Source organism: Miscanthus floridulus, chromosome 8 (genome assembly GCF_019320115.1).
Source record: "Miscanthus floridulus cultivar M001 chromosome 8, ASM1932011v1, whole genome shotgun sequence".
NCBI classification, from domain to species: domain Eukaryota; kingdom Viridiplantae; phylum Streptophyta; class Magnoliopsida; order Poales; family Poaceae; genus Miscanthus; species Miscanthus floridulus.
Window position 1 is genome coordinate 8880000 of NC_089587.1, and position 11757 is coordinate 8891756.

Here is an 11757-nt window from a genome sequence, read left to right on the forward strand (position 1 = left end):
TGTGGAGTAACCAAAGGACGACGATTAGACCTGCTATATTGTATGGTGTAGAATGTTGGCCTACGAAAAGACGACATGTTCAATAGACAGATAAGTGTCTCGAAAATGCGTCTGTTGTGTTGGATTTGCGGTCATACAAGAAGGGATCGAGTTCGGAACGATGATATACGTGATAGATTAGGGGTAGCACCAATTGAAGATAAGCTTGTCCAACACTGGTTGAGATGGTTTGGACATGTCCAACGGAGACCTCCAGAGGCACCGGTGCGTAGTGGAATCCTAAGCCAGGATAGTAACATGAAGAGAGGCAGAGGAAGACCGAAGTTGACTTGGGTAGAGACAATAAAAGGAGACTTGAAAGGATGGAGTATACCCAAAGACTTAGCCTTAGATAGGAGTGCTTAGAAAATAGTTATTCACGTGCTTGAACCTTGATTGCTTCTGCTGAATTTCAACTCTAGCCTACCCCAACTTGTTTGGGACTTAAAGGCTTTGTTATTGCTGTTATTGCTGCCTATTCTAGTGTTGCTGAGTTATTATATACTTTACCCCATTTTTCTAAAGATATGCCTAGCACCTTGTTGCTTCCTACTTTATGCACAAAGTATGAATTTGGATAAGTAGTTATCCAGATTGGTACACAAAATTGCATTATTTTTGGAACATAGAGAGTATGTTGTCTTAAGTTGCTTTACGCCATTGTATTAATGTATTTTTATGATGCATAAATATTTACTTGAATTTAACCCCTCGCCACGTGCCTATGTACTTATTGCCTCTATACCTGTTGTAGATGCATTTTGTCAATAATTTGATATTACCCATCTACCCATGATATTAACTTTATTAGTTCACCACTTCTATTAATCCACAATTGTGTAGTAATTTGTAGCATCTTAGCTATCACTCATGCCAACTGCTAATATTTCTATAATTTTTTTTTCTCAATTCATATGTAAATTGTTATTATCAATTAAATAGTCAACACTTTTGGATAATTTTATTTAATCTACGTATTGTTATCAGTTATAATTATGTTTACCATATTACCCTTACCACCTTGTTTTTCCTTGTTCTTAATTTAATTTCTCAAGTTATCAAAGCTCATAAGTTCTCTAAAAAATGGAGGACATACAATCCAAGCACAAGAGCTCCATGCTATAGAAGAACTGAAATACATATATTTTTTAATTCAGACAAATAGGACTTGCACCTCTTCTTTTTCTATAAAATGCCTCAAATTTGTTGCAAAAAAGAAAATTGCACATATATATGCACATGTTAAAGAATTTTTGTCTATTTCACCAAAACGTCATGAACAATACACTAAAATATCCTATCTATCTACTAGCGACATAATTCTCAAATCCAATAGTTTTTACATCCATCGGAACCCGACACAATTCAATTATATATCAAACACGAGCAACACTAATCCTTCCACTGTCGAAGGCTGGATCCTCCACCAATAGAGTTCGCTGCTATAACTTAGGAGCCGTCAAGATTTACATGAAATTTTGTAGAGACCAAGACAAGCACAAGAAGTAATTTTGTAGTAAGCATTCATTCTGGCATCCACAAGACGTTCTGATGTACACTCACGGCACACTCTCTAGCACCATGTTTTCAACCGGTAAAGCCTGTGAAAGAAAAATAAAGCTTCAGGACATCTTATCGATACTTTTAAAGTTTGTGATGAATGAACTAGAACAAAACAGCCTAATTGACAAGGAAAAGCACAGCAGCATGCACACTTTGATGATAATAATGTTGTGTCGATGCAAGGTCATGACAATAACATCAACACTTCCATAGATCATGGAAATTTTGGAGCCACCTGCTTCCTGAAATGAAAGAAACCAGAACAACCAGTCAGGCTCATCATTAACAAAGAAGCAATTTATGAATGACTCAATCAGTAAGCTAGAGCGATTTTAATGATATAACTTAACAAGAAGCTCCCTGTTTTAACTCACTTCGAATCTCAAGCTACCATTAGCTCCACCGCACTTGGGCCACTAAGTAATGTTCTTCTCATAGGCACCAGTGTCATGCCAACCTAATCGAACCTGAATGAAAATGTAACTCATTACATAAGTAAGCTTTCCTGGGCTTTCACTGAAGCTTTCTCCAAGAATACCTGAAAAGATAACAGAAATAACCTCATGAGACTAAAATCAGTTCAAAAAATTGATATATTCCTAACTTATGTACAGGGCAAATCCTGTTTATGTGAATGAACTGCCAAGGTACATGAAAAATCTGAAGTAGAAAACTAGTTCTGTACCATATAACTAGTAAAAGGAGTCACATGCATTCATTTTTGTACCATATAAGTCTCCGAGGGATTTATGCTGTTTGGTGTCCCAAAGCCTGAACAACTTAACATTAACAGGAAGTCCTTTTGATGCATAAGTTGATCTTCTTCCCTTGGTTGTCATTGAAAGCAAACCTTCCTCACCCTGCACTGGCAACATATAATTGTTTTATGCTCTTTGCAAGGGTAATAATCTATAAAGCTGAGAACACAATAGTATTTATTGATTGCATTGCAGTACGACAAAAAGACAAAGGGAAGTGAAATGGTATTTTAACAGAAAAATCAGAACTTTCTATCCAATAGAATTCAAACTCAAAATATTTTCATTTTATTCAAGGACACATTAACGAGTTCTCAAAGCAGGCAACAAAACAGTACCATTGAACTTACTTTTACAACTATTCCAGCATGAACAGTCTCCTTCTCATCAGTGTAAGCAGAGGATCTTCATAGCCTCCATCAAGTTACAAACACTTTTTAAATATTAGTACTTTTTATTTGAGATATGGAACACAATGACAGTGAGATAACACATTGTTTGCCACCTCATTTTTCAACAATTTAATCCAAAGAACTAAAAATGGAAAAATCTAAGCCTCAGGAAGCATAAATCTAGATTATTTTCACATGATATTGTGCAATAAAGTAAAATAATCAATGGCAAAATCAAAGTTGCAGGATCAAGTATTCCATGAAATTTTTTTAAAACACTAACCTTGGACATGTATCATCTTCCCAAGAAGAGTATTCGCCTGCTATTGCTCAAATGACTGGTTCTCAGGAATAACATCAGATTCATCGCCGGAGTAGTCCTTGCTAAAACTGGTGAACATACATACTCCGTATATACTGCTCATAAATTTACTGCTGAATATATATTATTAACACAATTGAATTTCATTAAATAAGTAGTACATAATTTGCATGTTGGTAAACCATTAGCCGGATAGGTTTTACCATCCCATTTGAATGAAACATCTCAAAATGCATTCATTTTTTTTTAAAAAAAATGCATGGCTGGCAGCTCTCTGCCTTGTCTGTTATGATCTAGTTCAATTCAAATTCACAAGGAACGTTTGACTATTAGCTTGCCTAGCCAGTTGTCTCCACGCTGGAACTGATGTACAGTCTAGTTGTGGAATACTAGACAATATCAGGCTGAATTTTGGTTAGAGCTCAATCTCTCCCACGCCAGGAAAACATTGTTTCTTGCTTTAGGACAATTTTTGTATAGTTGGTACTAAGCTCTAGTTGTGTCTCACTTTAACGATCTTTCCAGAAATTAGTATAGTGAGGTACACGTTGACCCTCAACTGATACACATATTTTGATTGAAGCCTTCTTTTTCCTGACAGAGAGAGGTGGAAGCAAGTCAGGTTGGAGACAACAGAAAGAGGCTGAAAGTTCGCCGGGGTAGTTTTCGCCAAAGCTGGTAACACTTCTGTGAGGGTTTGATTCTCTTTTTATTCTAGGACCCATTAAGTTGCTTATACAACGTGAGTTGAACACAAGACTATGATCAGCTAAAACATTTTTTTACCACATCAATTTGCAAAGGCATCATTTTTTTTACCAAGCAAGCAAGATGCTGCACCTGATTTATATTATAGATATCAGTATTAATGCAGCTGCAACTATAAGCAGCGAAGCAAAAAGGAGAACAAAACAAATGGTACAACAGGGAAGCTATTGGATAAATCATACCACGTAAAGGCTCTTGACGAGGCCTTACTGAAGAAATAACAGAGCACCAACAGATGATTCATTCTAAGTGTACGAGCATGACACAAATAGGACAGAAATTTTGGAACAAAAAACACAAACTCTCAAAACATCTGAATCAAGAAAATGCAAAGTCAAAGAGAAATCGAATTTTGAACAAACCCAGTACCTGTGAGCGGATCTGGGCGAGAGCAGTAGTGAAAAGGGATTTAGCAACAACACCAGCAGTAGAGTAACCCAGTGGCATCTAGTAGGGACAATGAATCCGGCGGCAGCGGCGACCGTAAAGCTATCATGGTAGCGGCAGCCTGCGATTAGATGAGAGGGAGAAGAGATGTGAACTTGCGATTTGGTTCGAAAAGAAAGGGAGAGGAATAGGATTGGGCGGACGGACCATGATAGTCAACGACGAGGACCCAATGTTAGATGTTCGCCGCACCTTTGCTCCATCGGGCTTGCCTCTCCTGCCACCGGTGCGGCGGAGCGGCTGCCCTAGGTCACCGCCGGCGCGCCGCCCTGTGCTGATGCTGCGACGCAGTGAGGTAGAGGGACGAATGCGACTTGGCTGCGAGCTGGAGGTGGCTGCTATGGCGTGCCGGCGAGCTGGAGGCGGCCGACACGGCGGCGGAGAAACAAAAAAGAAATAAAAAACAAATGCAGAGAGGAGAGATAAGACCAGCCCAGGTCGCATCGCTCAGCTCCAATAATGCGTGTGGAACATACGTACGTATGTCGCAGTGTGTTTGAAATTTATTTCATTTGTATTGGAGCTGGAGTAAAGTGGCACGTATCACGAGGTGATGCATCCAACGGCTGCATGTGTAAGGGCATGTGCTCTTGTGAGCAGATTTAACTTTCTCCAGAATCTCGTAGCTCGTCGGGACTCGAGAACCGTTTAGTTACACTTCAAATTTTTTAAGATTCTCTATTACATCGAATATTTGAACGCATGTATAAAATATTAAATATAAATAAAAAATAAAATTAATTACACAGTTTAAATAAAATTCACGAGATAAATCTTTTAAGCCTAATTAGATTATGATTAAACACTAATTATCAAATAACAATGAAAATGCTATAATACTATTTCCTAAAAATTTTCGTCAACTAATCAAGGGCAAGTGAAGATGGAGCGGCTGGCCACTGAGGCATCAAACGAGCAAGGTTGGTGGCTACCATTGCAATGCAAGAAAGATGCCAAGGCCTCGAATGGACATGTGTCGGACGAGACGTTGGAGCTGCACAAAAGTGGTGACCACGAACTCACCAACACCGGGCTCCGACGTAAAGCATTCCAAAGGAACACCCTGTACTCACCAACACCGGGCTCCGACGTCAAGCATTCCATGTAGGCTCGTTGGGTTTAGCTAGACTTATTCAATCAGTCAAAAACTAATACCAGCCAATCTAAACCAACACTAGCACCGACCAGCGAACATGGTGGAAATTTCTTGACCAAACAGGAACCGGAATCACACTGTTTTCATGTGCTAGCTGGGCAAGCACCCATTTTGTTGCAACAGTACTTGGGTACATTGGTTACTCGATCGAGGGCACTACATATCACTTTCCCTCTTCTTTGATATAGTTTTGATGAATCTCTATCACTGCAACTAAAAAGCCTCTGGTTCCTGTGCTAGCTACTTTTTGATGGAATGTATAACTTATATTGTCTGCGAAACATTGAAAAAGAATAAGCTATTTATATATTTTCTTTAATTTTTGAAGTGCTAAGTAATTGAAGCTTAACATATTTTCCTGCATATTATGAGTTAACATATTTTCCTGCTTACCCGTGGAACGTAGACTATTTTGACGTTAGCCAATTAAAACTATATAAGTTACGACATATATAGAAATTTCTATATTCTGTGGCTCCCGTTGCAACACACGAAACAAAAAAAAATCACGGCTTAAGTTTAAAGAAAGGGCTCTCCATCAAAGCATCATAACCTTTGTGCATGGTCGACACCACCTTGTGTCCTATCCTCGAGTGCAGAGGGCCTGCAGAACTCGCTCTGCCATAGCCGTCGAGAAGCCAACTTCTGTCGATCTGTGCCTCCGTCACTCTGTCATTCTCTTCTCGTGAAGGCCGGCCAATGGCCAACCAACAATTTATCGTTGAATGATGCCACATACAACCATTTTCCTTTTCCACCATCAGAGAGCATAGTATATTATTCTTATTTTGGACGTGTTTGTTTATCTGGACCAGCTTAGCCCGTTCGAATAAGTAGGCGGCTTAGGCCAGGGAAAGTCTGGCTGAACAACTGCAACTGCATGTGTTTGTTTTTATTTGTGTGTAGAGTCTGGTTTCCAAAGATCATTAGCCTGTTCGCTTGGTCGTAAACGATCGTAAATTTCTAGCCAGAACAGTATTTTTCTCTCACACCAAACCAGTCAACAGTAATAATCCACGATCATATACGATCGTTTCAGCCCCAGCCAAACAGGCTGCATAATTATTTAGCTGCATAAGGTTGGACCAAACATAACTAACTCCCAACTACCACTTTGAGATATTCTTTGTTTCCCTACATGGTTGCCGGTCTGGTGACCCATGAACTAGATAGGGTGGAGTTACCACTTACCACCACCTATCACATCGGTTGAGCAACACAGGAATAAACATTGGTTCAGCAACACATTACAAAGGTTCCAACCACAGTTTAGTCACTAATACCATTACAACATTAATAAAGATTGCGGTCACAGGCCCCATAATTGCTAAGCCTCGTCCACAAACTAGGACAGAAAACACGATAATTGCTAGACATGTCAAAGGCACACTTGGTCTAGGAGCATGAGTTGTTTTTGTAATGAAAGAACTTGCAGCAGTAGAGACACTGTTTGAGTTGAAATCTCGAATAGCTTCTTCATAGCTCATGTACTTGCGATGCAGAGCACTAGGATAGCCGACGACTTGTTCATGGCATTAATGCCAACTTAGGGTACGTACACACCAGGCCGCCGTTTCCTGATCAATATGTAAGATTTTTTTTATTCTCTCTCTCTCTCTCTCTCACACACACATATGCGTGCACACACACATATAATTCTTTAGTATTTGAGTACAAGAGATTTGATAAACAGCACCCATGCGGATCTATATTATTCTTTCTTCAAGGACATGGCGATGATGGTGAACTTGGTCTTCTCCTTTTCAAGGTGCTTAGCGACAAGGCACCTGAACTCGGCAAACCATGCGTCAAGTATGGTTTCTCCAAAATGGCAAACAATTAAAGACTTTAGTATGGATCTGATGCACTTAGCAATGTTCATGCTACTGCAGGCACTATCCTCAACATTATCACCTTCAGAATCATCTAAAGGATCCCAGTTTGCCTCAAATTGTTTAATTAGGTCCATGTTGAACAAATGGCTTTGCATGACTAGTTCCTTCACTTCTCCAACTGACGGCTCATAGACTGGTAGATTGAAAGATTGTAGCTTTTCCTTGTCCACAAGGCCCTGTTATGATCATAATTCTTTTAACTTCATGACTTCCTCCACAAAGTGAAAATAAGTAAAAAAAATACAGCAATGCAATAATTTACATATACAACTACCTTCAAAACAAGAGACTGTAACGATCTTGGAACCAATCCAAAAAGTTGATTGAGATCACCACTGTATACATCCTCATTCTTCCTCCCAAGAAATATAAGGACCATTTGCCCTCCATGCACAAGTTCTTCATGGCGCAGCTTCAAGAAGAGGGAGAAGTCCTTATGGAACTGCTTTTGGAATTGTTTCACCACAAAAGGTGTCGTGGTCTTTGTAATGTAAATGTTGTCTTCATTTAGATAAGTTTTTCTCCACGCCTCTAGTCCCTCAGGTCCCTACATAGATATAATATCAGAACATTATGATACACATGTTAAGAGAATTGCAAGAAGATGGACACATCATGGAAGATATGTAACTAAGGGTTGCTACAGTACTCCCAATCAACGATTAACTGTTGATCTAAGTGCCGATAACTACATAAATATATATTTTATATTTATATTTGTAACTTTAGGAAATAGGCAAAATATCTTGTAATTGGATATATTAGCTCCAATGTGATAGATAATGATCTATCACATACATAATTAGATCTATTAATAGATGTAAGATCTCATACATTATTGTCTAATATTTTAGTGGATTGAAAGTGAAATTGTAATGAACTTTTTAGTTTTTTTTAAATTCACTTTTGTATGCTAATTACAAAAGTATACCTTGTATACGTGAAATAAACAAAATATACAATATCTTCTCGTGAGTGAACAACATTCAAAAGTCATTACTCGGTGAAGTCGTACATTTGTAATACAATTTTATCTTCACAGAAGAAAAGTAAGATTTTTTATAAGTCATTCTATAGATAGTTTTCAGTTTTTAGTTAACTTGTTTGGCCTAAAAAATGTTTCTCAGAAGTCCAAAAAAAAACCATCCAAAATTCATAGTTCGGGAAGTATTGTGTCATATATCTTTTTAGCATACATGCTCAAGTAAAATTTAATTTTTCTTAACAAAGCACATGCTAAAAATTAGGCTCTATTTTAAAATTAATAGACATGTGTCATAAAATTTTAGCTTGTTTCCAATGCTTTAAAACATAATTTTGAGCTTGCCGTTTATTAAGGAAATTTGGGTTTCACTTGACCACATATGAAAAAAATACTAATTTTGTAACCATGCATTTAGATGATTTTTCCTAGTTTTTTGGTGAAAAAATTGGGGCTAACTAGCCTAAACGAAAACTCAAATATAGAATTATAGGAAGAATTTCAATTTTATATATGTAAAAGCTATGATGGGTATAAATAAAACTGTCATACGCATTGATTTTAGCATCTATGAAAAAGAACTACTAGAATATTTTTAGGCCCCATATATGCTCTTCGTTTCAGGTCGACAAAAGATATCCAACTATATGGCACATGTGGTTATATACGTAATTTTTTCATGAATTGAATAATGTGACCGTAGACGGTGGTGGACGTAGGATTTGAATCCAAGGTATGCCCAAGTAAATTTGTTTGATCTAATATGGTATAATCAAATATAAATTTGACAAATGGTTCGGTAAAAAAATATTATATACCTAATAGATCTCATAATATCTTAAATTTAACAAATAAGTTCGAACGTAAATGCCAATATTATAAACAATTTTTATAACTTTTTTATATAAATAAGTTGTATTTCTCGTGAGCAAACTTGTGAATAGTTGAACAATCATATTTTTACCCTTGAGTTTAGCTAGACAACTCCCTGCCAACACATGAAGAAAATAAGTAAAAAAAACGCATTAGGTAAATCCGGTGTTCCATGTGAGAGAGAAATAGGTAAGGAAGTAAATCGCTGGCTCACACGTTAGATAGTTTTCTCTTTTTTCTTGTATGTTAATTATTTTAATTACATAATTATTACGTCTATCAAAAAATCAAGGGTTGTGATCTGTTTGAGCTCTTACCTTTTTGGACATAACTAGAGTACCGTAGCAAAACCCCTGATTAACATTGATAAATAAGTAATTTTAATCATTGATCCAAATACCTGGGAGCGCCAATGAAGACAGTATGAAGAGTGAAATAGATGGACACTTTCACGAGGAAAAAGCCTGTTGTAATAGGATTCTGTTAACCCCATAATATAGTACAAAGGCGGTAGATGTGCCATTTCACCCGTTGTATTTGGCTTTTTGAACTTCTCAATTGACCGAAATAGTTTGTTAAAGTCGTTGCTGGGAAGGTCATTCAAGAAGAATTGAAGTTCCACAGAATCATCTCCACCAGATTTACATTGTTCAACAATGATGCTTATAATACTAGAAATGAAGAGCAATGTGTTTGGTCCTGCAGAGCATCCTAGGTCGGCAATAGTCATAGTTTTGGGGAGAAGAGCTGTGTACACTTCTTTGATGGCATTCTCAACCATTGGCCTGGTCTCACAAATAACTATTTCCTAATAGAATTCACAACAAAGACGAAATTACTGGGTGATATATGGGTCTCCCATCCTTCCATCGTAAGAAGAACAATGAAACTAACTTAATATTTGCGGTAATTCGTTGGATAAGGTCAATGGATGGTACTTAACTGGCATCGATAATTGCACAAGATTAATATGATTTGACAATATCAAGGGATAGCAACAATTGCAAACAAAGCATGTACTTAACCAATGTTCTATATGCTTTAAGAAAAGACTAATTTTATATACATTTCAAATCCGTAGAAGACAATAAACTGTTGTTGCAATAATTATTAACAATAACATTATCAACATATGAATTGCTTACAAACTTGGTGCATGCAACATGAGAAATGCATGTTACAATAAAACATAGTTCTGTCGTAGGAAAAGGGATAGAATAATCACTTGACGCCTAGAATTTTTGGAGTAGCTCCATTCTCCTTCCCCTTCAGCCATATGAAAATCTGTATTCATTTCTATGAGGATCTTGGGATTATATTCACTCCCTAACTTGCTTCAGTAGCAATATCGAATTAGTTGTCTCAATACCATCTCTGTGAGGTACTATTTATACTGCTCTAGGTAGGGGACCATTGCATGATGAAGTCGTTTCGTCAAAGGGAAAATTTGGTTGTGTAGCATCGAAAGATCGTGATCTACGTAAAATACCACCGAAAGATTGTGTCTCCGTAAAATAGCATCGAAAGGTTGGACCATGAACTGGAAGTACCATTCCGTTAGTTTTCATGTTCAGGAACGTTAATTTGGCACTAGGACCAAATGCGAGAAGACTTATTTGCCCTTGCCTTAATCCTATCTGGCATAGGAGAGAGGGGCGCAGCCGCGCAGGAGAGCAGTTTCCGCTGCGCAGCCTGGGCCCAGGCTCGCTTCCACCCCTACACCGCCGCGCGTGCACCTCTGCAACGCCACCACCACGCGCCGCCGCACAAGGGGATTGCTCCGGGGGCCCGGCCGACCGTCGTGCATCACAATCCGTGTCACGGGACGCAGGCTTCCTTGGGTTCTGTGCCATGTAAGATTGGGAGATTCGAGAATGCATGATTAATCGATTAATCACAAGTGTGCATGTAATATAGATGTGCCGGAGCACTGTTGCCCGATGGTTCCCATTCACCAGCCTAGAAGCAAGAGGAGAGGAGTAAACTAATGTCTAACAATAGTCTATCTATTTTGGGCACTAAGACCAGGTCGATATACTCACCCCCTCCCACAGTCACAGCGGGAGCGCCGTAGGCGGAGACTGGAGAAGAAGTTAACTGACATCCCCCGCGGTCACAACTTGGCACGGTGCGTACGCTGCGACTAGACTCATGCAGATGATAACTCTTTGTGTCGATGTTGAGGTAGCCGAGTTGAAGGCCCTTGTTGCCGTGTTCAAAGAAATAGTGCTAAAGTTAGCCGAGGTCAATGTAGTTGTGGTCCGATTGCCATGCTGATGGAGCTGCAGGCGCATAAGGGACACCATGGTGACAACGGAGACGCGTTGAGGCAGTCGTCGTCGAAGGGGCGATGCTGAAGTCGACGCAATCAAGGCCATCGTGGACGTAAAAGAAAGGTGATGACACAATCGAGGCAGACGGGGTGGGAACAGGAGGTTCGATGTCGAAATCAATGCAGTCAAGCCACCTGAGCTGAGGCGTGGGCTAGGTTTGCCAGACCTAGCAACGTGTTGGGAATGAACGCGTGCACTGGTGTTACCAATACCGGACGTACAAGGTAGA

At 38.8% G+C, this 11757-nt stretch overlaps 1 protein-coding gene and 1 long non-coding RNA gene across 13 annotated transcripts; both read right to left on the reverse strand.

Moving 5' to 3' along the window:
• Window positions 1-1260: 1260 nt before the first annotated feature.
• LOC136475658 (uncharacterized) lies at window positions 1261-4741 on the reverse strand. 12 transcript variants are annotated; one of them, XR_010763244.1, is made up of 8 exons: window positions 4437-4741; window positions 4212-4350; window positions 3036-3169; window positions 2711-2774; window positions 2330-2467; window positions 1977-2140; window positions 1755-1844; window positions 1261-1640 (listed from the first exon to the last, which is right to left on the reverse strand). It is a non-coding gene; the product is annotated as an uncharacterized lncRNA (long non-coding RNA). The 12 variants fall into 12 exon arrangements; XR_010763238.1 differs by having other exon boundaries at window positions 3036-3184; XR_010763242.1 differs by having other exon boundaries at window positions 3036-3187.
• Window positions 4742-6797: 2056 nt separating this feature from the next.
• Window positions 6798-10111, reverse strand: LOC136475657 (benzoate O-methyltransferase-like). Its single transcript, XM_066473237.1, has 3 exons — window positions 9596-10111; window positions 7615-7887; window positions 6798-7516 (listed from the first exon to the last, which is right to left on the reverse strand). The coding sequence occupies exons 1-3, from the start codon at window positions 9974-9976 to the stop codon at window positions 7157-7159; spliced, it is 1014 nt and encodes a 337-aa protein (XP_066329334.1). The 5' UTR covers window positions 9977-10111; the 3' UTR covers window positions 6798-7156.
• Window positions 10112-11757: the final 1646 nt, after the last annotated feature.

Excerpts from the sequence above, each read along its gene's own strand:
- LOC136475657 (XM_066473237.1), bottom strand. The coding sequence starts at position 9,976 with ATGGTTGAGAATGCCATCAAAGAAGTGTACACAGCTCTTCTCCCCAAA. Across the intron at positions 7,888-9,595 it reads GTCTTCATTGGCGCTCCCAG|GGACCTGAGGGACTAGAGGC; the intron begins GTATTTGGATCA and ends ATATCTATGTAG. Across the intron at positions 7,517-7,614 it reads TACAGTCTCTTGTTTTGAAG|GGCCTTGTGGACAAGGAAAA; the intron begins GTAGTTGTATAT and ends TGATCATAACAG.